General features: G+C 41.5%; 2 protein-coding genes across 10 annotated transcripts in view; one reads left to right on the top strand and one right to left on the bottom strand.

The window, feature by feature from the left end:
• MLLT10 (MLLT10 histone lysine methyltransferase DOT1L cofactor) overlaps positions 1-296 on the bottom strand; it is a 215,856-nt gene extending 215,560 nt beyond the window's left edge. For 7 of the 9 annotated variants that reach the window (XM_090266582.1, XM_090266585.1, XM_090266586.1 and 4 more), the window contains exon 1: positions 34-96. The gene's annotated coding sequence lies outside the window, so the exon portion shown is untranslated. Of the gene's footprint in view, positions 1-33; positions 105-164 lie in introns of those variants that run through there. The other 2 variants (XM_090266584.1, XM_090266583.1) reach the window with 2 other exon arrangements.
• Positions 297-16,725: 16,429 nt separating this feature from the next.
• On the top strand, positions 16,726-19,549 carry SKIDA1 (SKI/DACH domain containing 1). Its single transcript, XM_090268029.1, has one exon. It carries the CDS (start codon positions 16,726-16,728, stop codon positions 19,474-19,476), a length of 2,751 nt encoding a protein of 916 aa, XP_090124155.1. The 3' UTR covers positions 19,477-19,549.
• Positions 19,550-23,908: the final 4,359 nt, after the last annotated feature.

The following is a 23,908-nucleotide window of genomic DNA, read 5'->3' as shown; positions in this document are numbered from 1 at the left end:
CGGCCCCAGCCCGCCGCTCGGCCGCCAGCTCACTCGGGCTTTGCCGCTCAGTCACTCACGTTCCGCACAGGAGTCAGGAGCCATGTCCTTGCTGACTCCCCCCACCTCCCCTCCACCGCCTCCTCCGCCTCCGCCTCCTCCTCCTCGTCGTCTTCCCTCCCCACCTCCACCCGGTGGCTAACGCTGGAGCCCGGAGAGGGCACACATAATCATGCAGGCCTCCGCACAGGCGCACTGGGGGGAATCCCGCTGGGCCAGGGGCGGCAAGGGAGGGGAAGGGGGGGCTGCGCTTCCTCCTCCGAGCGTCACTCGGCGTGCGCGTCCTCCCTGCAGCAGGCGAGAAGGAGAAGGCCCGGGAGAGGCGAGGCCTGCGTGCGCGCCTCCGCGCCGGCCGGCAGCGCCCACCTCCCGGCGCCTTCCCCTCTCCACCCCACCCCACCCCCACCCCCCCGGCGCCGCTCGCGGCGGTCGAGGTGTGCTAGATGTTGGGGTGATTGGAGCCGACGGCGTGCAGTGGCCGGAATGAGCCAACGGAGGGACGCGGGGACGCGCACGCGGGGGCGGGGACGTTGGGCCTGTCTACGGCAGCGCCGGTCGCGTGGGCTGCGTGTGCGCGCCAAGACGAGCCCTCAAAGGGAGGGGAGGAAGATGCTGAAGGCTAGGAGGGCGGGTGTCTTCCTAGAGTACCTGGAACGTGTTCCCGAGGACAAGTCCCGGCACTGTAAAGCTATCTGCCGGCCTTTTCCTCCAGAACTGGCGCTTGGCTAATAAGGGTTGGGCAAGTATGTCAGCTTCCATGAAGGATGCAATGAAGCCTGGCTTCCTGTAGTTGGCCGTGCTGACTTCACTGTACTGCCACAGCCTCTCCACCCATTACATTTCCATCCTGGAATCGACCCAAAGTTCAGCCAGTGGAGATGCCACCAACTCTGTCGCCCATTTACACACCACATTGGATTGGCCCCAGTGACAAATGGAAGTGCATCACAGACTGAAGGTCAAAAGCCTGGTCAGGGTTATACTCAGGGAACACCAAGGCTACCCTCAGCTTGCTGTGTAAAAAGAGTGCAAAATGGTTGTTAATCAGGAATTATCAATATAATGTGATGATCTGGAAAATGCAGTTAGTCGTCTGATACTAAGGGATGAAGGAACCCAAATTCTCCCAGTCACCAAGTGATTAATACCATGAAACCAGAGTCCAATTTTGATTGAGGATTTCTCTAATCTGTCTCTGTGCTCCAAATTTACGAAAAATTTAAGATCACTTTTATTTTAAGGTCACTTAAGTGGCAGAAAAATTGGGGCTCACTCCTCACATACAAATAGAAAGTGGACTAGGCCTGTCTAAATAGATTACGTAATTAGTTGGATGCTGAGCAGTTTCGAACTGTAAAATCTTCCACTGTTGTCCTATCCCCTATGTATCTTTGTAAGCCCAATATTGATTTTTAGACTAAAGTGTCTAACTGTAAAAGTTTAGCATAAAACAGGAATATAGATACTTTGTTTAAATGACAAGCTTAATTACAAAGCAAATTCATGGTTTGGTTAATACCTGGCCCGTTCAAAACGGTTATCAGGAATTAGCAATATAAACATATGGAAAATGCAGTTATAAAATGCCAAAGGATGAAGGAAACCAAGTTCTCCTGGTCAGCCAGCAAAAGATAATGGTTTAAGTTTTAAAACCATTCCAAATATTCTCATAAAGAAAAAAAAAAGCATGATTTCAAATTAATTGCTCGAAATTCATTTAAGAATAATAGATACAATACCATATAAGCATGTATTACCAAATGTATTCAAACATTCTAAAACTTAAGTGAGAAACCTACAGTAATGGAAATCTAGTAAAAATGTACGATAGGGAAAATATACTAAAGAGACACGAAAAAATGAGAACTAAATTTTTGCTCTAATAGTGCAGTTAGAAATTGAGACTACAAGATTATATACTTTTAAAATGCAAATTCTTTTGGGGGGCATGGCAACAATAAATTTCTGAACACATAATAATTATGTTCTTAAAATGTCATTGGTTTTTATAAAATTAAACCTGCCTTCAAACAAAACTGTATTGTTTTGTGTATCTTAACTGTATATTTTATCTTTACCCTTTTAAAAGGATGCCAATTTTACATCCAATTTCTGCTCAGGTTCAGACTCCTAATGAAGAGTAAATGAGTTAAAATCAATGTGAAACTTCCCTTTCCAAACACTGTATTCAAACCTTAATGCACTAAATTATTTTAAAACATTTATTTTATTTTACTTTTAATGCATTAGAGCTTACTTCTTCTGATGGAATTAATTTATATGTAAAGAAAGATGGGTACGTTACCCTATGATGTAACACTTAATAAAAAGAAATGTAGGTAAATACTTGCTATTTGCAAATCAAAACAAAATCATCATTTGTGGGAAACTTTGAAATTTAGAAAAATAGAGAAAATACATTATTTCATAAGCACAGGCCTATATATAAATAATAGCATCTGATGGAGAAATTTTATCAAGGATGTGCATGTAAATGTTGCCAAAAAAAGCCAACTTACTTAAACCTGATATTTAACATATAAGATGTTGAGTTATGAAAATTGTAAGAAAAAAATCATAATGGGTATAAATGGGTTATTCTAATTTTAACTCATGTATCATGTATATAACTTTTTCTTATATATCAGAAGTGTAGTATTTAATATATTTCTATAAAATATTAAGTGAAAATGAAGAATAACAAGTATTATAAAATAGTTCAAATATATGGTTAATTATTTGTTCATTCAGTAAACATATATCGAACATTTTCTGTGAGCCAGAGATTCTTTTGGATATAGGAAATAGAGCAGTGAGCAAGTTATTTTTATCCTTTGTGTGATATATATACACATACATATATATAACAATTGGCTAAGCATGCTAATTCTCATACCTCAGAATGGATTTAAAACTTTATAATTAAATTGCCACAATTGTAGTTCAAGTTAATTTTTAAAAATACATGATAAGAAAAAAACAGACCAAGGGATTTAGAGAATAACTTCATAAAAAAGGACAATTTCAGTTTTAAAATAATGTTACCCTTTAAATCTGATTCTACATTCTCAAAATATATTTTGAAAAAGTATATCTAGTACTTGTGCAATAAAACAAAAGCCTGTTGTCTACAGTATTCTTCACATGACAACAGCTAACTGAGTACTAGCTCATCTATTTCTCTATTTATTTGAGGTAAACCACAAAAAAACCTCAAATAAAGTATTTTATGATGTAACCTCTAACCCTCCTATAAGGGGAAACTATTGTTTTCTCTATGAGTATATATCTTCTTTTAATTTTTATGATTTCTGAAACTAGGTACCAAAATTTTGGATTTGCTTTTCCATAATTATTTACATAGATACTATGAAATATTTAAATCCAAATTTAGTTCATAGGTTAGCATTGCTTATATTTATTTTTTAAATAAAAGTTTTATTTGCCTTCTGTTTGTGCCTATTATATTTAGTGTATATATACACTGAGGTACATTTCTACAATGAGGTATAGAAACTGAGGTATGTTTTTATAATGTTAAGACTAGATGCACTTTTCTTAACTCAAGGTCTTGACTTCCACAAAATATTTAAAATTTAGTATTGGCTCTGATACTAAGTTTTGTTTGTTTGTTTTTTTAATAAAAAGCAATTATTACAATTCATTCATCTATTAAACCTCATTAGAATCTATAATCTTGTCTCAAAATAAATTAGATGAATAACGCAAAAAGGCAATTTTTTATGATCTGTACAACTTTCAGATACATTTTACTTTACATAAAGGAATCTGCATAAAATTTTGTTTTGCTTATTGGGTATCTAAGGTTTCTTACCACTTATGTGAAAAGTCACCATATATTTATGCTAGTATGATTAAAATGTTGAGGTATTTCTGCAACTACCTTTGTTTTTTATCTCACAATAAATGAGTACTATGTCTTTATAGATACAAACCCACACATGATACCTATATTATGGAGTACTAATAGAAATTTCATTAAAAGATATTCATTTCCATTGTTTTAAATTGATATTTTGTTAATGGCTTTTGCGAAATTCCATTTAATGAAGTGTGTTAATCTTACTAGGTGATGTTTTTACTCACCATACCACCCAGCAAGTGTCCTAAATACAGTGGGCCCATAATAAATAATCACTGATGTACAATATTGGTGTTCAAAAGCTTATTGCAGAGCAAGACTTTATTTTATAAATACAACAACTAAAATTTCTAAGGCATGATTAACAGAAATTTTCAGACAAATAGGTTTCATTAAATATTTTCAATAGTTGAAATTAATATAGGTGACAAGTTTTTATTTACCAGGTAGTTTAGAATTATCTGTATTTAAATAGCCGTCAAATGTTAACCACCTTTTCATGTAAATGTCATCCTTTTCCTATAAAAGCAAACTCTAACTTAGAATTAATCATGATTAATATTGTTAGATATCCTTAATTGTTGAAAAGTTTAGTTAGGTAATTCTGAAATTTAAATTGTGCGTAATCTAAAATTTGAACTCTTTTTAAGAATCAGAGCCTAATATTTACTTAAGGGTTGGTTTGGTTTGGTTACTCTTGTGTTTGGCTTCAGAGCTACTCTTTTGCTATAAAATTAATATATATTGGCTTTGTTGATATTTTGGGGTAAAACACCAATAGAAAACTAATATCTAAAGGATGTCTTTAGATCAGCTAGGCATTATATAAACCTCAACAACATTTCAGAGTTCGACTATTGTTTTTCCATGATGCAACAATACTTAAAAGTGTTATACTTTAATTTTTCAGAGTATTTTCAGTATGATGTAAGAGTAGAAATGTAAGGTCCATGTTCTTTTTTTTTTTTTTTTTTTTTTTTTTTTACTGACACTGAAGATTTGCGTTTCTGTTATGATTAAAGTGACATATGTAGGTGTTTATAGGATACAATAAGGTTATCTAAGTGAAAAGATTCTGAACATCGAAAAGAGGAAAATCAGGTTTTGAAATGAAAGAGAACCTTGAAAGAAATTAAATGTATCTTCTATGAAGAAGGAGGAGTAGGAGGAGGGGGAGATGGAGAAGAAGGAGAATGAGGAGAAGGAGAAGGAAAAGGAAGAGGAGGAGAAGGAGGAGGAGGAGAAGAAATTAAACTGAATTGCTAAATACTATTTTGGACACACACACCCCCAAAAAGATCACTTTTTAAGATTTAAATGTTTTCCCCTCCAAATGGGGCCACTGCTTACCAAATCCAGAAACAATTCCAAGAATATGTTAATTAACTGCATTGTGTCCCAGAAAAGAAGAGGTTGACAAATTCATTTTTTATTCCTTCAATTAATAAATGGTTTGCCTAGTACATCTTAGATTTTTAAAAACTACAATGTGTATATTTGCCTCTTAAAATTGTACAGTAACAGTGTCATGGACCTATGTGGACCAACGGGTAAATCTTATGAAGCTTAATATTCCTGGTGAATTAAACACACAAGCCCTACCGCCCCCCACCCCCCGCCCCAATCACTTTTTGTCGGTCTTACTTTACTATGGCACTTAAGAGATAGAATGTATGTAATTTTTATATGGTGGCATTTTACCCCAATTAAAAAAGCAATGATCATTGGTGCAACCAGGAGTGAACAATATAATGACATAAAATTAAAGAAAGGATACTTTAAACACTGACCAGGAATACTACATATGTCCCTCTTCATCCCCACCCCCATTCCTGTCCTTTTTCCCACCCATTTGTTGTTTTTCTCACAAGAGTATCATGACTTGTAACATATTTTTTTTTTACTTATAACAAAACCAAAAATATGCTGAAACACTAAAAGGTGTAAAAAGATTTACTTTTGACAATCAGTTACATACAAATAATTTTTAAAGCTATCCTAATTATTCAAAGACTTAAAAATAAAAAATATAAATTGAATCCAAGTAGTTAGGGAGGGGGACTACGGGTGGATGAGTGTGTAATAAATGAACAGATTGAGAATATTTAATTTTCCACACCAACTTTTTTCCTGTTCAAATCTTTCTATAGTTTGACCTTGTATATGAATTCTCCCTATACCTCGAAAAAAATAAATAAAAAACTGAATGATTTCCATAAGGAAATGCAAGTTAAGGAAGAAAATCTGCAAAATGAAAGTGTTAAAATGCAAACCACTTCTCTAATATATCAAATGAAAAATCACAATCACCACTGCCTTTAACTAGGGTTCTCTGCAAACAGACGCTGTTTATGAACATCATCTGTTAACTTCTTGTAATTCAAAACTCTTGTCAAATGATGTTTTCATGATGACGTGTAAATATAATATTCCATTAGAGATCAATTCTAATTGGTTTTTAAAAATCCACCTTGGGAAACTGCTGCATACACAGCCTAGAAGTATTTTAGATGGAATTTCTGCAAGATCTATTATAAATCTAAGTGTAAATTACTCCCTTGCCCTAGTAAGGTCTGGACTAAAGGGTTGAAATTATTTCTTCGTGCGTTTTCATGCATGATGACTTAGGTCTTGTCTTCAAGACCCGCGAGCACTTGTTGGAAATCTTCATTTTTTAAAACTGTGACGTTTGCCAGAAATATTTTTTCCATATCCCTCACAAAGGAAAAGAGATTGTTTCATACATGGGTTTCAATTATTTGTTTCCAAAACCGGGTTTTAAAGCAAATGATACATTTTTCTTTTTTCGAATTTGTTATTTTGAAAATGCATTTCACTTTAAGAAATCAAGCCTGTTTTTGCTTGGGGTAGCTCAGCCCTTTTAAAATTAGACTTCTTGCACACAACAAAGAGTTGAATAATAACAAACAGAGACGTGCTTTTCTGAACTCCTTTGAACCCTGAATCCATACATTTAAAGATATTTAAAATAAGATCGAATCTGTCCTAATTCTCCGGAGCCAGAAAAAAAGCGCACATTTGTCTCTATCCAGTTAACACTTTATAAGCACGTGTAGGCTGCCTTTCCTCTTCTTTAACGTGTGTTGCAGGCTTGTCCAGCTTCCGCTAATTTAGCAGCACGTTGGAAAGCCTAAGTGCTCCGGAGTTGGGAACCTCTCGCTGGCCGAGTCTGAAGATAAAACTTGCTGTGCCAACCCAGCCCGGCCCGAGCGTTGAAGTTCGGGGAAGCGGGTGTAGGGGTCCAGTTGGGCCGCAGGACCCCTCCCTCAGGAAGGGCGCATCAGGCGAACTGTGGCGCGAGAGGTGAACAATGGGGGTGGCCAGGCGAAGTGAGCCGGGCTCCGACTTCCTCGGCTATACAGGCCGCGCGCCCGCCCGCGCCCGCCCCCGCCCACCGCCGCCCACCCAGCCCGCGTTTCCAAGCTCTCCAAGCTCTCCGCATCCTGCCCCCCAACCGCCACGGCCTGAGGCCGGACAAGCCACCTCCTTCCTTCCCTTTCAGGGCCGGCCCTCCTTCCTCGGACTCCACTCTTCCAGCTTCCGCTGCGGCCGCCTTTCCGCTTTTCGATCATATATTTTTTTAATTTCCCCTTTTTTTTCAGAAGTGGTTGAGATGTCTTACTTCCACTTTAATTTTAATTTGCCATTTCCCGCTGGAAAATATTCCTCTGGAAACCCCAAATCTGGAAGTAAATACAGCAAATCCAATAAACCTTTAACTTTAAATACATCTCGGTTTTTTTGTTTTTTTTTAACGCCCTGATGTCCTCTAAACCGCCAAAATAACTCTCCCCTCTCTTTTTATTTAAATACTGTTATTTTAAACTTTCCGTCTAATGAATTTGGACGAGAGGGCAGAAAATGTGTCCGGCAGCACGCAGCAAATCAGAGGTTTTATCTTGCGCCTCGTGGGACAGGAAAAAGTGGAAGGTAGATGAGGGAGCTTCTAGTGAAGAAAAGCAACACAATTCGCTGGGGACGTAGCCGCGCCAGGCAGGGGGAGGCGCGATGGGGGAGTCAGGGCCCTCGGGCTCCCGGCCGGGAAGCAGGTCTAGGGAAGAGAGGTGGATTTCAGTAGCGGGGCCCGGAGGGCGGTGGGCCCGCGCAAGACTTTATGAGCAAGGATGGGGCAGCGGAGATTGCTTTGCCTTCTCTACCCCCAAGAAAAAAAATAAAGTTTTAGGGAGGCGGAGAAAACAACCATCCTCGTTTCCTCCCCTGGTTTCCGCGTAAGGGTCAGGGCCGCGACGGGCCGGGAGAGGGCGCGGGACCTGGCAGAGCAATAGTAGTCAACAGGTCCAGGCCTTGGCCAGGCCATGGGGCCAGGCATCCGTACCCCCTCCCTCCCCTCTCCCTCCCCTCCCCTTCCCGTGTCCCTCCGGCCCCTCCCCCTCAGGCCGGGCTCAGCAAGGGAAGCCGGCTCTGCACTCCTCGCCCCACTGCTCTCTCCTTGGCCACTAGAGCCGGGGCTCTCGGGGTGGGGGTGGGGCGGGGGTTCCCTGTCGGAAAATCCTCCCCGGGGGCTGGTGGCAGGGGGGAGGGGATGGAAATCTAGGACTGGAGGATTAAGAGGGACTCGAGCGCGGCACGAGCGCGGCCCGCGCGAGGGATCTTGGGAAAAAAGTGGCCGCGCGGCACCGGGGGAGCGCGGTGAGGAACCGGGTTCAGAGGTCAGGGCCCTGGAGCCCCGCTTGCAGAGCCACCCCACGTTAACGCAGCGAGCTGGAGGAACCTTTTTTGTTTTCGACCGCGACAGCATGCTCCCCTATTGACCGAGCTGCTTTTCCTGGTCGGGTGGAGAGAGTAGCTCCATCCCGGATCTCCTAACTCCACCCCCCTGCCACCACCAACACACAACCCAACTCTACCCTTCCTCTCAACTCACTTCCCAGCCCCCCGTACAGGCTTGCAATAACGCAGTAAATTTGCTTTAACAACAAGTGGGGGTGGTTGCATTTACTCCTCCCTCTTCTCTCTTCCCCCTCCTCTCGCTGCGGCTCTTGACACTACTACAAACCAGCACTATAAACATAAACATGTGTCCACTGTAACTGGGCAGGTAATATACGGATTTAGGGGAGGGGAGGGGGCTTGGTCATCGCTTGGGGGGCAGTAAAAAATGTGTTTCACGTGCTATTCGGCCTTGGGGGCTCCCCCCACCCACCGATCCACTTATATAATGCCGACGGCACTCGGTCACACATTCAGCCACACAGACCCACAAAGGCAGACTTGCTGATACCACAGTACCCCCAAAGCAAATACATTTAAATACGAATCTTTCTCCTTGCCCATCCACCGCTGCCATTTCTTCTATCAGCAAAAAGTAATGTCAAGACTTGAGTGCCCTTTCCTTTAAAAAAATTCTTCTCTAGATAGCAACAGAGAACCTTTTTATCGACCTATATAGTATACCGGTCTCTTCCCATAGACAGTACCTACACATTTTGTGCGCAGAAATTCTTTCAGACAGCAAGAAAGCTGATTTCAATGCCTAAGTTTGAAATCTGAAATGTAATGGTTATTTCTTGGGCTTTGCCTTCATGCATCTAGCAACTTCTGCTGTAAGTTGCTGCCACCGGAGCTGTGAAGAGTCGCCACAGCAAGCCTTTATTATTATTTATTATTATTATTATTATTATTTATTATTATTATTATTTAGTCTGTACTTACACTGCCGCTCAATTTTTTCCTCATTCTCAGTTCAACAAGCCTAGCAACTATACTTAAGGTAGAGTAAAGCTAATCCCCTTGCAAGCTTTTTGGCTTGAAACGGAGGGAGAGACAGAAAATGTTCAGATGGAGAAGTGGTTCCCTTTGTTCTTTCATTGTTTCTCTACGAACTGGTGAATACAAGGACAAGCACTTACCTTCTCCTCTTTTTGCTCCAAAAACCAGACGTTCCCATCAGCCTTAAAATATACAATCCACCTTGAAAGTAACTACGGATGTCGGGAGAGTTTGTACTCCATGCTTTTTCGCTCTCTGCCCACTTTTAGCGTAGGATTAAGTTGCCGAGCACGTTGCTGCAAGCTGTAGCCCCCCGCCTTAGTGAATCGGTCACGTTTAGGACCCTCTAAGTCCATCCTAATTCTGCCTGTAGAATTGAGGGTATTGGAGCTCTAAACTTTCAAAAGAAAAGGGGCCTGCGACTACCCAGCACACTTAACGAATACCGTGACATTTTTTTACCACTGTATTTTTGTATCACAACCACCAAATAGAATTACCAAGAAACAGATAGTTCTTCAAAGGAACTTTTTTTAAAGTTTATTCTTAGCAATGCACAACTTAGATGTAGTGAAAAGGCAGGTTTGTGTGGGCATTTAACAGATGAATGCGTTTTCCGTGTTTGCTATCCCATGTGTTTTTTAAAAATAGGCAAAACACTACTAGAACTGAAAAAGGAAATAGAAGTTTGAATTATAATGTTGAGGAATTACTTAAAGGGGTTTATGACTTGTAAAAATTGGCCTCAAAATCGAAAACTAAGCTTTTCAAAGTTAAAAGACTTTTCACCTTATGATTCCAAAATAAAAAAGCAACTTTTCTGGTAGTGTTGTCTAGCAGTTTGTAGTGCCAGGCCTGGTGGGCATTTTTACCCAAACCTTGTCTAAATCTGATTATGATGTGATTTGTTTAAGTCATGAATATGAAATGATCCTTGATATCCATAAATGCAAACTTGGGGTTTTTGATCTCCCGCTTTTTTTGTGTTCACCCAGTAGCTGCAGCAGTGGAAGACAGTGATTGGCTCCAGTGCTCCTAGAAGGATTTGGGCTGAAGCCAGGGGAAAAGAACCAGAGGATTCCCTTTACAGAGGCCATCAGGCCCCACATGTCTTATCTTTCCCTTCGCTCCTCAAGGGTGCTCAGAATTTCAGTATGACTTCAGCAGCCCATAGGTAGGCCTCAACACTTAGTGTCAGCACTTCAGTCTCTACACATTTGGCCCTTGTGGAAAATAAACAAAAATTGGTGCAACACAAATAAATTGTGGCTCTTGATATTTGTGTATTATTTAATACTTTAACATTGAACTCTACTTTCTCAGATTTGTTTTTTCTATATTCAGGATCAATTGTTAGAGACCCTGGTGTCTCATAGGAAAATATTGCAACAAAACAAGATAATTGGGGGGAAAGGCAGTTGCAGTAGGGAAAGTGGCTTTTCTTTGATAGCATTTAATTGGAATTAAAAGATTCTTGAGCTGTAAACATTCTTTATTTATTCAGCACACATAAGCAGGCATTGTTTCATCACCATCATAATTATGGTGTCCTTAAACTGGCTGATAGAAGGAAAGATAGGGGAACGTGTCTGTAGATTGAGATCAGGTCTCCCTCCTTTCTTTCTTTCCCTTCCTCCCTCCCTCCTGTCTCCACTACCCCCACCACCATCTCTTCCTTAGTCACTAGGGTTCCCCATAGCCCTTGAGATGATGAGAGCAGGAAGATTTGGGCCTATTTCTTACATCATGAAAGTGATTTTTACCACACTCTAATTGGATGTAATTTATAATCTTTTTGTCTCCCATGTTTATAACTGCTTTTTTTTAGCTTGCAATATCTGTTATCTGAAGAGATGACTATTGCTCACCTGTATAAAATCTTGTCCACTAGGGTTTGTTGCTTTACCTTTGTCCAATTCAGAAAACACACTCTTAGGGCTTTTTCAGAACAAAGCCTCACAAAAAATCCCTTTACCTCCAAGGATTTGCAAATTTATAAAGGCTGCATAGAATTCAAGATGGGTCAGGGGCAATAAAAGGGTAGAAGGTCACTGCATTTGGATTATGGGTCAGTAGATAACATGGCATATACTCTCTGTCCCAAACCTCTGTTAAAAATAGGACTTTTAAATGCCTAAGAACAGAAGGATGGGCTCTTTTGGAAAATTGCCCTGATTTGTTTGGATGAGACAAGAAGAAAAAATTAAGGTAAATATACTAAGTTATAATTTAAGTTGTTCTTTAATTTAGCCAGTTACTCCTCCTCCATTCTCATTTTCTCCTCCCAAACAGCAGAGAACATGTGAGATTAGATAAATTTAGGTAAGAACTGTTGACTACCACACAAGCTTTTATTGTCCTATATCCTCAATTCAGCTATATGAGGTTTTAAATTATTATTATTTTAGTCTTCGTTCTATTGTATTGCACTTACTTTTGGCTAATAGTACAAGGGGCTTCTTTTATTCTTCTAACTAGTATACTTATATTGTTGAGGCCTTTGTGATGGTCCTTGGTCTTTTCTGTATGGAATCACTTCGAACAAAATGTGCCCAGCAATCACTAAAACAAATGTATATGGTGAAGAATTAGGCAGTTAGGATGATGGGGGATGCAGTGATCCTCATTTAAATTACGTATGTATGGATGAAAGCTTGGGGGAGAAAAGGATTATTTTAATGCTCTTCAGTATTTTAATTATATGACAGTTGTAGTGAAGAAATGCAAAAGTACGCCTAGGTTTTCCTTCAGGTTTTCAAAAAAACTTTCCCCATCAGTAAACTACTTCTGCAAATTGCTATTGCCATTCCCAGCTAACCATTTAAAACACTGTAAATGCCGTGTCCATTACTTTGCCCCAGAAGAAAGAGGTCAGACCGAATTACAATGGTATTTAAACATAAAATACAGTAAAAAATAAATCAAAATAGGTCGTCTGAAGGTAAATTTGGCACATTCACATGGAAAAGTAAAGACAAATATGTTCATATCTTCATAGCTCATCACTTTGAAAACTGAAAGTGCTGAATTTTTTACAATAAATGCAGAAGTGAACATTAAGAATGTATTTTTATCTGTATTTGCCACAGAGGATTCCCCTTTAGCAAGCAGCTTTGTTTTCAAAGTTAAAACACATTTTATGATAGTGTGTAGATTATGCATTCCTAAGTAAATAATTACATTTAACTAACAAACTCAGAGCCTTTCATATATACTCAATAAGTAATGTCCTGGCCCCTCAGAGATGGCTATACACCTAAATGTTAATTTGGGCCTATCCACCGACATATGTATATGGGTTTGAGAAACATAGAAGTTGATATATCTTTTCTTAAGAAAGAATTTGAATACAGTCCATCATCTGAATTGGGTTCATCTTTGATTGTAGAGGTGGCTGACATGGTCAACAAATTTATCAAAGAAATCCTCTGGCTTTTGAAGAATTGTACATCTGGATCTGCACATCCAGGCAAAGTAAGTAAATTATTGCATAACTTTAAGCATAATTGATAACAGACACCTTTAATTTTTCATCCCCATTCTTTGGCCAGCTTTCACATTAATAATCTAAGCCATAAATGTTGGTAGCTATTGATCGAACTCCCCTGTGTGCATGCAAATCCATCTTAAAGTCCCCTGCCTTTCATGTGTGAGCGCTCAGGGGCCTCTCCTAGATCTTTTTATCGGGATCGACCCCTAATGTGCCTGGAGAAGACCCCGGATATGCAACGTGTGCTGATGGCCACAAGAAAGCTGTCTGTCACATTCTCTGTGTGTGTATGCATGTGAAGGCGTGTGCTCACGCCTTCACACACACACACACACACACACACACACACAAAACGGTGGAGGAAGTTAAAGGAACAAAAGAATGTATTAGACAAGAAGAAAGCTGTGTAATAAGAGTATTAAAAATGTATAAGTGTAAAGATGTCTGGGTGCTCACACAAAGATATTCTCATAAATTGAATATATATAGATAAATGCCCCAATCTCCTAACCTTTATATTTCTCTATTGATCCAACAGATTGTACCCTTAGTTTAAAAAAATACTTAATATTCTACTAGTTTTAATAACCACCTATATTGCCAGTATTTTAAAGGTTGAAAGAGAGGGAGAGGAAAAGAAGGTAATTTTTAAATGGTTACTAAATCATGTTGCCATGAGCAGGAGAGAGAGAGAGAGAGAGAGAGAGAGAGAGTGAGAGAGAGTGTGTGTGTACAAATCTAAATAGGAATTGAGAACTACCTGGCTAAAAAAAAAGGGAGAGGAGACACTCTAGCCAACCTTTTGTAATGTCTCCTCAAAGGCTTTTTCTGAGTTTACTATTTCTAAGCTGTTTGACTCTATGGTAGAAATCTTAGGGCTGGGGGAGGGGAATTGGATGGGGGTGGGGTGGGAGGAAGAGGGCTGGCACTATATAAGTGCATCAGGAGGAATTTTAAAACGACATATTTTTGCTGGCAATAGAAAGAATAGAATAGGTCATTCTACTTTAAAAAACAAACACCAGCTTCTGCTTTTCCTGGAAACTTTGCTTTCTGCTTAAACATTTTGCATTTTGCCTCCTGTGAAAGTGAAAGAGAAAAGCGCTGTGTGATGGATCCAGATGCAAAAGAAAGCCAACTCCGTGGATGGTATTAGCTGTGACGAGGCATTGTTCATTGCTGCCTCTCGGTTACGTTTAAAGCCTGAAATATCACGAGATCCATTCAATGATCCTTCTCTCATTCAAGGGACAAAAATGTAATTTGCTGTAGCTCTGATTTCTTGGATGGAAACGCTAGCCTTAGATTTCAAAGGCAAGAACTAGACATCGCGGTTTGTACACACATTGATTAAGTTGAAGAGCGGCGATTACATCTGTGCTGAGTGCAACAGTAGTCCAGGGCTGGCTTTTCAAATCCCAACCTCTGAGTTACAGACTCTCTTAAATAGACTTCCTTAATTTCCGGATGCACTTCTTGAAATTCCCAATTCTCTTCAAAATTTCTGGGAAATTACAAGGGATATGAGGATGGGGGTGGGAAACTATGGCCGAGATTTTGTGCAAACTGCCTTTTTGTATGAGGCTCCTCAGTTTTTTGTTTTTGTTTTTTTCTTTTTTGGAGCCATACCTGCTTGTGGTATCCAGACCAGAGGAGTGGAACCTGGAACTTTTTAATATGAAGGAAGAAAGCATTTACGATTTTTTTCTTGCAGGCTCAGAAATATCCATTTGTTCTTTTAACCTCGTGGATGTGTCTATTTTTGGAGGAACAAGGAAACAAATGCCTGGGTTGCATTTATGCTGTAGTTGCAAACACCTAACATTTAAGAAGATTCTGCTGAATTTTGCAAAGCAGCCAACAAAGGGCCTTGGGATCGTGGTAACACAACTGGGAAGACCCTTTTTCTCATTCGGCAATATTCTGGATATCCTTGAAGATGACACTAAAATATGCCTTAATTTGACTAAGAAGAAGTTAAACAATATTGATATTCACCCAAAGTTATTTTTTAAAAGCAGATGCTTGGCTTTCATGGGAAAAAAAAAAAGGGGGGGAGTTGTGGAAGATTCATTTAAACTATCAAGTAAAAGCATCATAGACCACTAAAACAGTCTGCATCGTACTGCACTTTCTTTTCATAGTAATTACGTAAAACCTCTGGAAGTACCTTGGGTGGTTTACGTTTTCTATTCTTTGCTGCAGAAGCAAGCTGCTCCCTGGAATTCTGATCTGCGGTAAACAGGACCAGGCAAAGGCTGTGCTGGGGACTCCAGGACGATCCCGCCTCTAATACAGCCTTGTGAATTGTGAAAAGTGTACACATTTCTACTTTATCTATGCTTTGTTGTGGGTCTGACGAGAAACTACCTCGTCCCTAACACCACCCCCCAGCAGAGAACCCAAATCCGCTTGAATTGTTACAGTGTTTTGGAGCTGGAGCCTTGAATTGCTTCCTTGGTCAAATAACTTTGTTTCTGGTTGTAAAAAGGCATTGCAGGGGGGGAAAAAAAGGAAAATCGAGAGAAATTCAAAACGTAAGTCCGTACTGGGGCAGTTCACTGCGCGGGTTTAACTTTGGAGCTCGCAACCGGTCTCCTTCCCCATTCCCGTAAGGGAAATACCAGGCTATTCTGCACATTTTCACTTACGCTCTATTTTCCAAAAGAAAAAGGGGGTGGGATATATCTATTTAGGTTTGATAATGTTTTAAAAATGCTTTTCTTTGAAATGATAATAGCTGTAGCGGTAAAAGGCAAATAAAGCAAAAAATAGGCGATATTCCTTTAAAGACGAATATATATATATATATATATATATATATTTTTTTTTTTTTTTTTTTTTTAAGCGTACACACACTGGTCTGGTTCAGATGAAGTCTGTGAGTCAGGCTGTTTCTGAGCTCCGATAGTTTAATGGAAAGATTTATATACCGACTGTATTATTTACTTTGGGAGGGGAGGTGGTAGTATAAGGGTATGCTAATTAGTGGGAGATTTTGGGGGGAAGGGGTGGAATATCAATTTTTATTGCATCACCTGTCAGGAGTGTCCAATCAGCGCTGGCTTTAGGGGAATTAATTGATGAAGGTGTCTCCGGACGAGCTCACTTCACTCTGTCATTTTATTTGTAGCTAAAGCAGCGGCGGGAATAGCAGCTGCACTTCTTTTCTCTTTCTCCCTTCACATTCCATTATCATAGTGCTCCAATGGAGAAGGAAGAAATAGAGGGGCCCAGGTACTGATCTGCATCGGGGACTTACACTAACACACTGGCAGATCAGAAACCGGATGGTTTTTAACGTCTTTTTTAAAAAAACGAAAACCAAAAAAAAAAAAAAAGCAAGAATCAAGTCAGTGTAATTTCATATTTTGTTTTTTTTTCCAATAATTTTGCCTAGAGTTTGGCACTCCCTTCGCCGGGAATAACAGTCTTTGTTATTTTATTAGCAGGATGCCTTGAGACACACGCAGCATCTGGTGGAGGATTAACATACATACATGTGTATGTACGCGTCACGTATATATTTGCTGCAAATGGTGGGGATCATTTAGTGCCCGAGATGGGAGACCTGAAGTCAGGTTTTGAAGAGGTGGATGGCGTGAGGCTCGGCTACCTCATCATTAAAGGAAAGCAAATGTTTGCCCTCTCCCAAGTCTTCACGGATCTGCTGAAAAACATCCCGAGGACGACCGTGCACAAGCGCATGGATCATCTGAAAGTGAAAAAGCACCACTGCGATCTGGAAGAGTTGCGGAAACTCAAGGCCATCAACAGCATCGCCTTTCACGCAGCCAAATGCACGCTCATCTCCCGGGAAGACGTGGAAGCGCTCTACACTTCCTGCAAAACCGAGCGAGTCCTCAAGACCAAGCGCAGGAGGGTCGGCCGGGCCCTGGCCACAAAGGCTCCGCCGCCAGAGCGCGCCGCTGCAGCCGCCAGTCCCCGCCAGGCTTTCTGGAAGGACCGGCACCAACTTTGGCGGGGCCTGAGCGGAGCCGCGCCGCCCCTGCCAATCAGCGCACAGTCCCCGCGCCCGGGCGCCGCCACCGCGCGCCCCGCCGCCCATCTACCTCAGATTTTTAGCAAATACCCAGGCTCGCACTATCCAGAAATCGTGCGCTCGCCTTGCAAACCCCCTCTAAACTATGAAACTGCCCCGCTCCAGGGAAACTACGTCGCTTTCCACTCGGACCCGTCTTATTTTCGGAGCCTGCTGTGCAGCAAGCACCCGGCCGCCGCTGCCGCCGCCGCCGCCGCCGCCGCTGCCGCCGCCGCCGCCGCCGCCGCCGCCGCCGCTGCCTACTACCAGGCGTCGGCGGCCGGGCCCCAGCCTAAGGCGGCGGTGGGCGCGGGCTGCCCTGCGAGCCTGACCTACCGCTGCAAGCGCAAGCGCGGGGGTGCCAAGGACTGCCTGCTCGCGCCTCCCGCCAGCGCTCGCCGCCTGCTGCTGCTGCCCAGGTCCTACAAAGCCAAGGCGGCGGCGGCGGCGGCGGCGGCGGCAGCGGCAGCGGCGGCCGGAGCCACTTGCCTGGAGAGATTTCATCTGGTTAACAGCTTCTGCCCGCCTCCCCACCACCACCACCACCACCACCACCACCACCATCACCACCATCACCACCACCACCACCGGGCCCAGCCGCCGCCGCAAAGTCACCACCCCCCTCATCACCACCGGCAGCAGCCCCATCTGGGCAGCTTTCCCGAGAGCTGCAGCAGTGACTCGGAGTCCAGTTCCTACTCGGACCGCGCAGCCAACGACTCTGATTTTGGCTCCAGTTTGTCCAGCTCTAGTAACTCCGTGTCCTCGGAGGAAGAGGAGGAGGAGGGAGAGGAGGAGGAGGAAGAGGAGGAGGAGGAAGAGGAGGAGGGGGGCAGTGGGGCCACAGATTCCAGTGAAGTCAGCTCGGAGGAGGAGGATTCGTCCTCGGAGTCAGACTCCAGCTCAGGCTCCAGCCAAGTGTCAGTGCAGAGCATCCGTTTCAGGCGCACCAGCTTCTGCAAGCCGCCCAGCGTACAGGCGCAGGCCAACTTCTTGTACCATCTGGCCTCCGCCGCTGCTGCAACCAACCCCACTGCTTTCGAGGATGCCGGCCGACTTCCCGACCTCAAGAGTAGTGTCAAAGCCGAGTCGGCGGAGGAGTGGACTCTGCAGAGCTGGGCGTCCAAAGCGTCTCCGGTGTACTGCTCGGCCAGCCTGGGGAGTTGTTTCACAGAGATAAGGAACGATAGAGTATCTACGATTACATTCCCACACTCTGAAATTTCCAGTACTGTAAAGAGAACTGACCTGACAATTAACTGCCTGGCAGAGGGGGCCTCTTCACCTAGCCCAAAGACAAACATTGTATTTCCACAACAAAGAATACTCCGAGAAGCTAGGAAATGCCTTCAAGCAACTCCTACTACACACTGTGCAGATAACAACACAATAGCTGCTAGGTTCTTCAGTAATGGTTCTTCAGGGGCAGGAGCACATTCAGAAAAAGACTCCAAAATCTCCCCTTGTACTGAATTTACTACAGATTTGCCCTCTTTGCAGACTAATCCTGGGGTGGATGCAGCAGCAGGAGCAACAACGAAAGCAGAGAATCCCTGCACAGACACAGGCGAGGAGACTCTGCCACTTCTGCACAATATTAGAATCAAAGTCGAAGACAGTAGTGCTAATGAAGAATATGAACCTGACCTTATTACAAATAAGCTAAAGTGTGAGTGCAATGATACAAAGGGTGAGTTTTACAGTGTGACTGGAAGTAAAGAGGAGGACACCTTGCTAACCACAACCAAGGAAGGGTTTACATGCCCTGAAAAAGAAACTCCTTCCTTAAATCCACTGGCTCTGAGTCAGGGCCTTTCATGCACTTTAGGTTCTCCAAAACCTGAGGATGAGGAATATAAATTTGGTGCCAGGGTGAGAAAAAACTACCGGACACTAGTCCTGGGAAAGCGATCTGTACTTCAGACACCTCCAGCTAAACCAAATTTGAAATCAGCTAGAAGTCCTCGTCCTACAGGTAAAACTGAGACACATGAAGGAACACTGGATGATTTTACAGTTATAAACAGACGCAAAAAGGTAGCCAGCAATGTAGCATCAGCAGTGAAAAGGCCATTTAATTTCATGGCAAATTTTCCTTGTCCACCATCACTCATTATTGGGAAGGATGGGGATTTGTGGCCTGCATATTCCTTAAACACCACTAAGGATTCCCAACCTCCTCACAAGGCCCACCCTATCTGGAAATGGCAGCTGGGCGGTTCTGCAATACCTCTTCCACCTAGTCACAAATTCAGGAAATTTAATTCATAAAAGTGTTTTTGGAAGATATTTTCTTGAACCATATTACCTTCCTTCTTCCTTTTGTTGTAAACTGCACAGGATGGTTTGTACAAGTCCATTAATGTGTTACACCCCTTTTGGAGTCCTGGTTTATCGCATTTTGAAGACAGAAATCGGATTACTTTTTTTTTCCATTGCGGGTTTTTTTTTTTTTTTTTTTTTTTTTTAGTAGGGTGGGGGCGGGGTGGGAGAATGGTTGGTTTACATTCCACAGACTACTTCAGGCTAAAGACTCAAGTAAAACTCAGTTATTACGGTAGAGCTGGAACACTTTACTGTTTCAATGCTAATAATGCACCGGGTACCTCAATTCAACTGCTACAAATAAATGTCAAAAGGTTGAATAATAAATATTACAATGAGCCATTAAGTTTATGCACTAGATTTCAGACCTAAAAGTGTCACTTCATTCAGTGAAAGTTTGTTAGGTAGGCTACATGGTTACACAGTGAGGTAGCAAGAAGTTTCTGTGAGTCCCATATCTCCGCTTCTGGGGCTCATTTGTGGGGTATCTTTCTTTTTCCTCCCTTATTCCCTCTCCAAAATTTGTTGCACTTCATTTTCCCTTTTTTTTTTTTGAGTGGAAAGATTGGGGAGTCCTGATTGAATCCTGGTAAAAGCTGGATTTTACTCATATATACTGAGTAAATAAATATGGGATTGTATTTTTTTTTTCTGTAAAGGGTGTGATTTTACCTTTATAGCTACTCTTTGCAATTGGAAAAGTCCTTTTGTGTTCTCACCCAAAGGTTTTAAATACAATGACTATTTCTATTGTCCTGCTTACCTTTGTAGTCTGATCATGACTCCTGGAACCTGAAAAACAATTAAAATATTTATCTTGAGAGCAGGATATTTTATGGTCTGACTCCTAATAGTGACAAAGCATTAAATGGACCCAAGAAAAGTTAAGTGAATCATAGTTGTAAGAATACCCCAAATGAAAAATAACAGTTATTTCAGGGTTTTTTGGTACCAGATCTCAGGCAATTGGATTTTATTACATTTTAATTTTTCTGCATCTCTCTAAACTTCTGTTTTCAGACCATCCTGTATGTAGAGCAGGAGAGTTTCTACTGCAAGTGACAATCAGAGGTGACTATCTATATTTGCACTTAAAATCAAAGTAGTTCAACATGCAAATGGCTGGGGTCTAGCCATTGGTAAGGGCCATGCTGGTGTACTATGTTGTGATGATGGAAGTAGTAAATCAAAGTTATGGAAATTTGCACTGTTGAAAAGCATGCTTTAGCTTTATTTTCAATTAAAAACACTGTTTAAAATTCCTGGTTCCATACATTTCTACTTATTCCAGATTGAAGAACAGCTAACAGGAATGAATGGTTTTGTTGACATTTTCCCTTGTAATGTTTTTGCTTGAAAGAAATGCATTTATTGGGTGTAGTGTTTTGTTGTAATACTACGTAATGAAGCCAGTCAGGTTCTGTGCAAAACACTGATAGATTCCTTTCTAAATGACAACAAAACTTTGCAAACTTGTTAAAAATCAAGTGCAAAAAGTTTCAGGCTTAAGGAAGTGAAACAGAGATCAATTGCTATTTTAATGAAAGTTAAATCTAATAATTTTTGGTCCACCTCCCTTATCCTGATAAATTAGATCTTTGCCATCTGAAACCTAAGAAGCTGCATCTATAGGTCATAAATCACAAAACAAAACAAAACAAAACATCAATGAAATGTTTACTGTGTGAATTCAAGTCACTATTTCTCATGGAAATTCAATCTTTTTTCCCCATAGTTTTTAAATTTCTACTCCCTTTGAAAATTTTCTTTTATCCATAAATGTTTCAGATAGATCTGGATGGTCTCAGCCCTAATTGCTGTATATGCTCTGTGGTTTGACTCTTATTGTAAAAGACAGAGGCTGAGCATACCTGCATCCAAATACATTGGATGGAGTAAACAGATGCTTTGAACTGCCTCCATTCCTTTCCTTCTTGAATGTTGCCAGATGTCCTTTTTTATTGGCATGATAGATATGGCCAAAGCAAAAATTGGGGGATGTTATCCTTGAATTCGTGTTTGTGTGTAATTCCAAAGACCAGTACAAGTTACAGTTAAAGCCCTAGAAAACCGAACAATTGGCATCTCAGTCTGAGTTCTTTCCTCTTTGGAAGGCAATACAGAATTTGGGTGCAGTGACTGTCCTGCAAAATCAATCTGTAAAAGTGTGACATGCACACACTGGAAGTCTGTCATTTCTAGCCTTTAATTACTGCTAAGTCAAGAAAGTTCAAAGTATGATGACTACTATATTTAGACTAGTACTTTCTTGTTGGTTATGGAATCACTGTTATGAAATTATAAATTGAGAATATATTTGAAGCCTACAGACCTTGGGTGTGGGTGGACCACAACATGAAATAAGCATACTTTAAAACAAATATACCCTATGGAATTTCTGACATAAAATATCGGCCTCCAGCTTTGACACTTGGTCTCCAGCCCTCAGAGAATCAATAGTTTCAGTTTATAGGAGCTGGAGAAGGAGCAGCATGGAGGCCGAAGCATTCCAGAGTGATAGCATCAAAAGGAAAGAAATTAAATAGTCAACACAAATTTCACCCTACAGTACTCCTACAAGCCAGCCAACCACAGCAAAACTTGAGTTGGGGCTTCTGTTGGGAAAGTATAGCAAAAGGTATTCAGTAACTTGCAAATACAAGGTATTCTTTCAATTTCTGGTAGCCCCTTAGCTGTTTGCCCATTTTGCTGTGGGAATTATTCTCAGAACAGTTTATTTCATTTTGGTTGTCTTATGATTAATGACAATATTTAGATTTCCTAAGATACTATATAAAATGTCCCATTTATTCAAAAAGTTAAGCCTTATTGAGAGAAAAACAAGTTACCTCCATTGACATATTGCATTCTTACATTTAAATGTTTTTAGGTGATAGGATATTTTTTTAAAGGCACTATATGGTCCCAGGGTCACTGATTCCTGTGTATACAGCTCAACACTCAGAGACATGGGGAAAATGCAGGAAAGGGCTCTTTCCCTAACTTTTTGAGGAAACAAGCTTATTTTGGGTCTCCTAGAAAAGTGGTTTCCTGATAAGACAGTGAAATGAAGACTTAATTATTTTTTAAAGATATGTGTGTACTGTCTTCCACAGCCAGGTTATCTGCCTTTTTCAAAAAGGCAGCTTGCTTTTACTCAATGATTTACTTTTTAAAGTGGGTGTTCTTTCCTACTGGCTTACTTGATTACAGTGGAGTAATCTCAATAATGGTTGTTTATTTTAAAATCAAAAACAAGGAGCCACCACTAAACAGCAATAACAAACTAGATGGGCTGTAGTGTGGATTTTTATCTTATCTGTGTCTGTGTGACTTTAAATGGTCTAGAAATTCCTCAAAGTTTCAGCCCCAAGAATTGGAGGTTTCTGCTGATATGAGAATGATAGTTTAGTTTGCATGAAGAAAAAGATGTAGACTAATTCCTCAAAAGCATATTTTTTCTTTCAAAGAAAACAAAAATCCTCATGGTAAAAAACAAACAAACAAAAACAGAACAAAACCAACAATCAATTAAAGAAAATAAAGCATTAGCTTCTACAAAAGATAAAAAATGTGGTGAGTTTTGCTTCACCTTACAAATAACTTCCCGCTGAAAAGAAGTGAAAAGGGTAGTTTCTAGAGCCAAACTAGGGGTAAAAATTAAAGGCTCCCCATCAACTAACCTTAGGAAATTGTCATGGAGGAGCAGGGCATTCACCTTAGGAAGTACACCCGGTCGCCCTGGCCCTCCCCAGGATTTTCCCCATTTCTGGAAGAACTATTTTTAATGCTAGCTTTGGTTTTGGTTTGCTCCCTAGGCCAAAGGGCATTTTGCAAACCAGCCTGGGGGTGGAGACCTAGGGCAAATCTAGGAGGTGGGGGAGGGCTGCATTTTACCTGTTTGGCAGGCTCTCTTTTGCTACTAAAAAAAAAAAAAAAAAAAAGGAAAAAAGGAAGGGGGGCCCAGCTATCATTTTTTGCCCAAGCCCTAGGCCCCCGCTCCTCTCTCGCTCCTTTTCAAACTGTGGCGGCCTCACAAGCTCCTACTTAAAAAGGCCTGAGATGTTTTGCATGAAGCCCTCACAATAGGGGTTGAGGGAATTGACAGTTTCAAAAACAAGGCGTTCAGTCCTTTCCAGCTGCCGGGCCCGCTCTCTCGCACCAACTCCTAGCTCCTCGCTGCTGGTGGCGTCCTCGGGAGCCAGCGGCCTCTCGCGCCCCGCCAGCCAGCGTCCCGGCCGCCCTACCCCGCCCCTGGGTTGTGTTTGTAAACAGCGGTCAGTGTCCGGGGGCAGCTGGCGCGGGGTTTGGGACAGGCGGGCCGGCTGGAAGGCTGGGGACTGCCCGAAGGCCGAACGGGTTTTGGGGTCGCTTTCCT

This window comes from Furipterus horrens, unplaced genomic scaffold (assembly GCF_987537825.1).
Source record: "Furipterus horrens unplaced genomic scaffold, mFurHor1.1.pri manual_scaffold_2, whole genome shotgun sequence".
NCBI lineage: Eukaryota > Metazoa > Chordata > Mammalia > Chiroptera > Furipteridae > Furipterus > Furipterus horrens.
Note: the sequence above shows the minus strand (reverse complement) of the source record. Positions and strands in the feature narration are given on the sequence as shown.

What these genes read in the sequence shown, in the direction of transcription:
- SKIDA1 (XM_090268029.1), top strand. Translation starts at nt 16,726, where the DNA reads ATGGGAGACCTGAAGTCAGGTTTTGAAGAGGTGGATGGCGTGAGGCTC.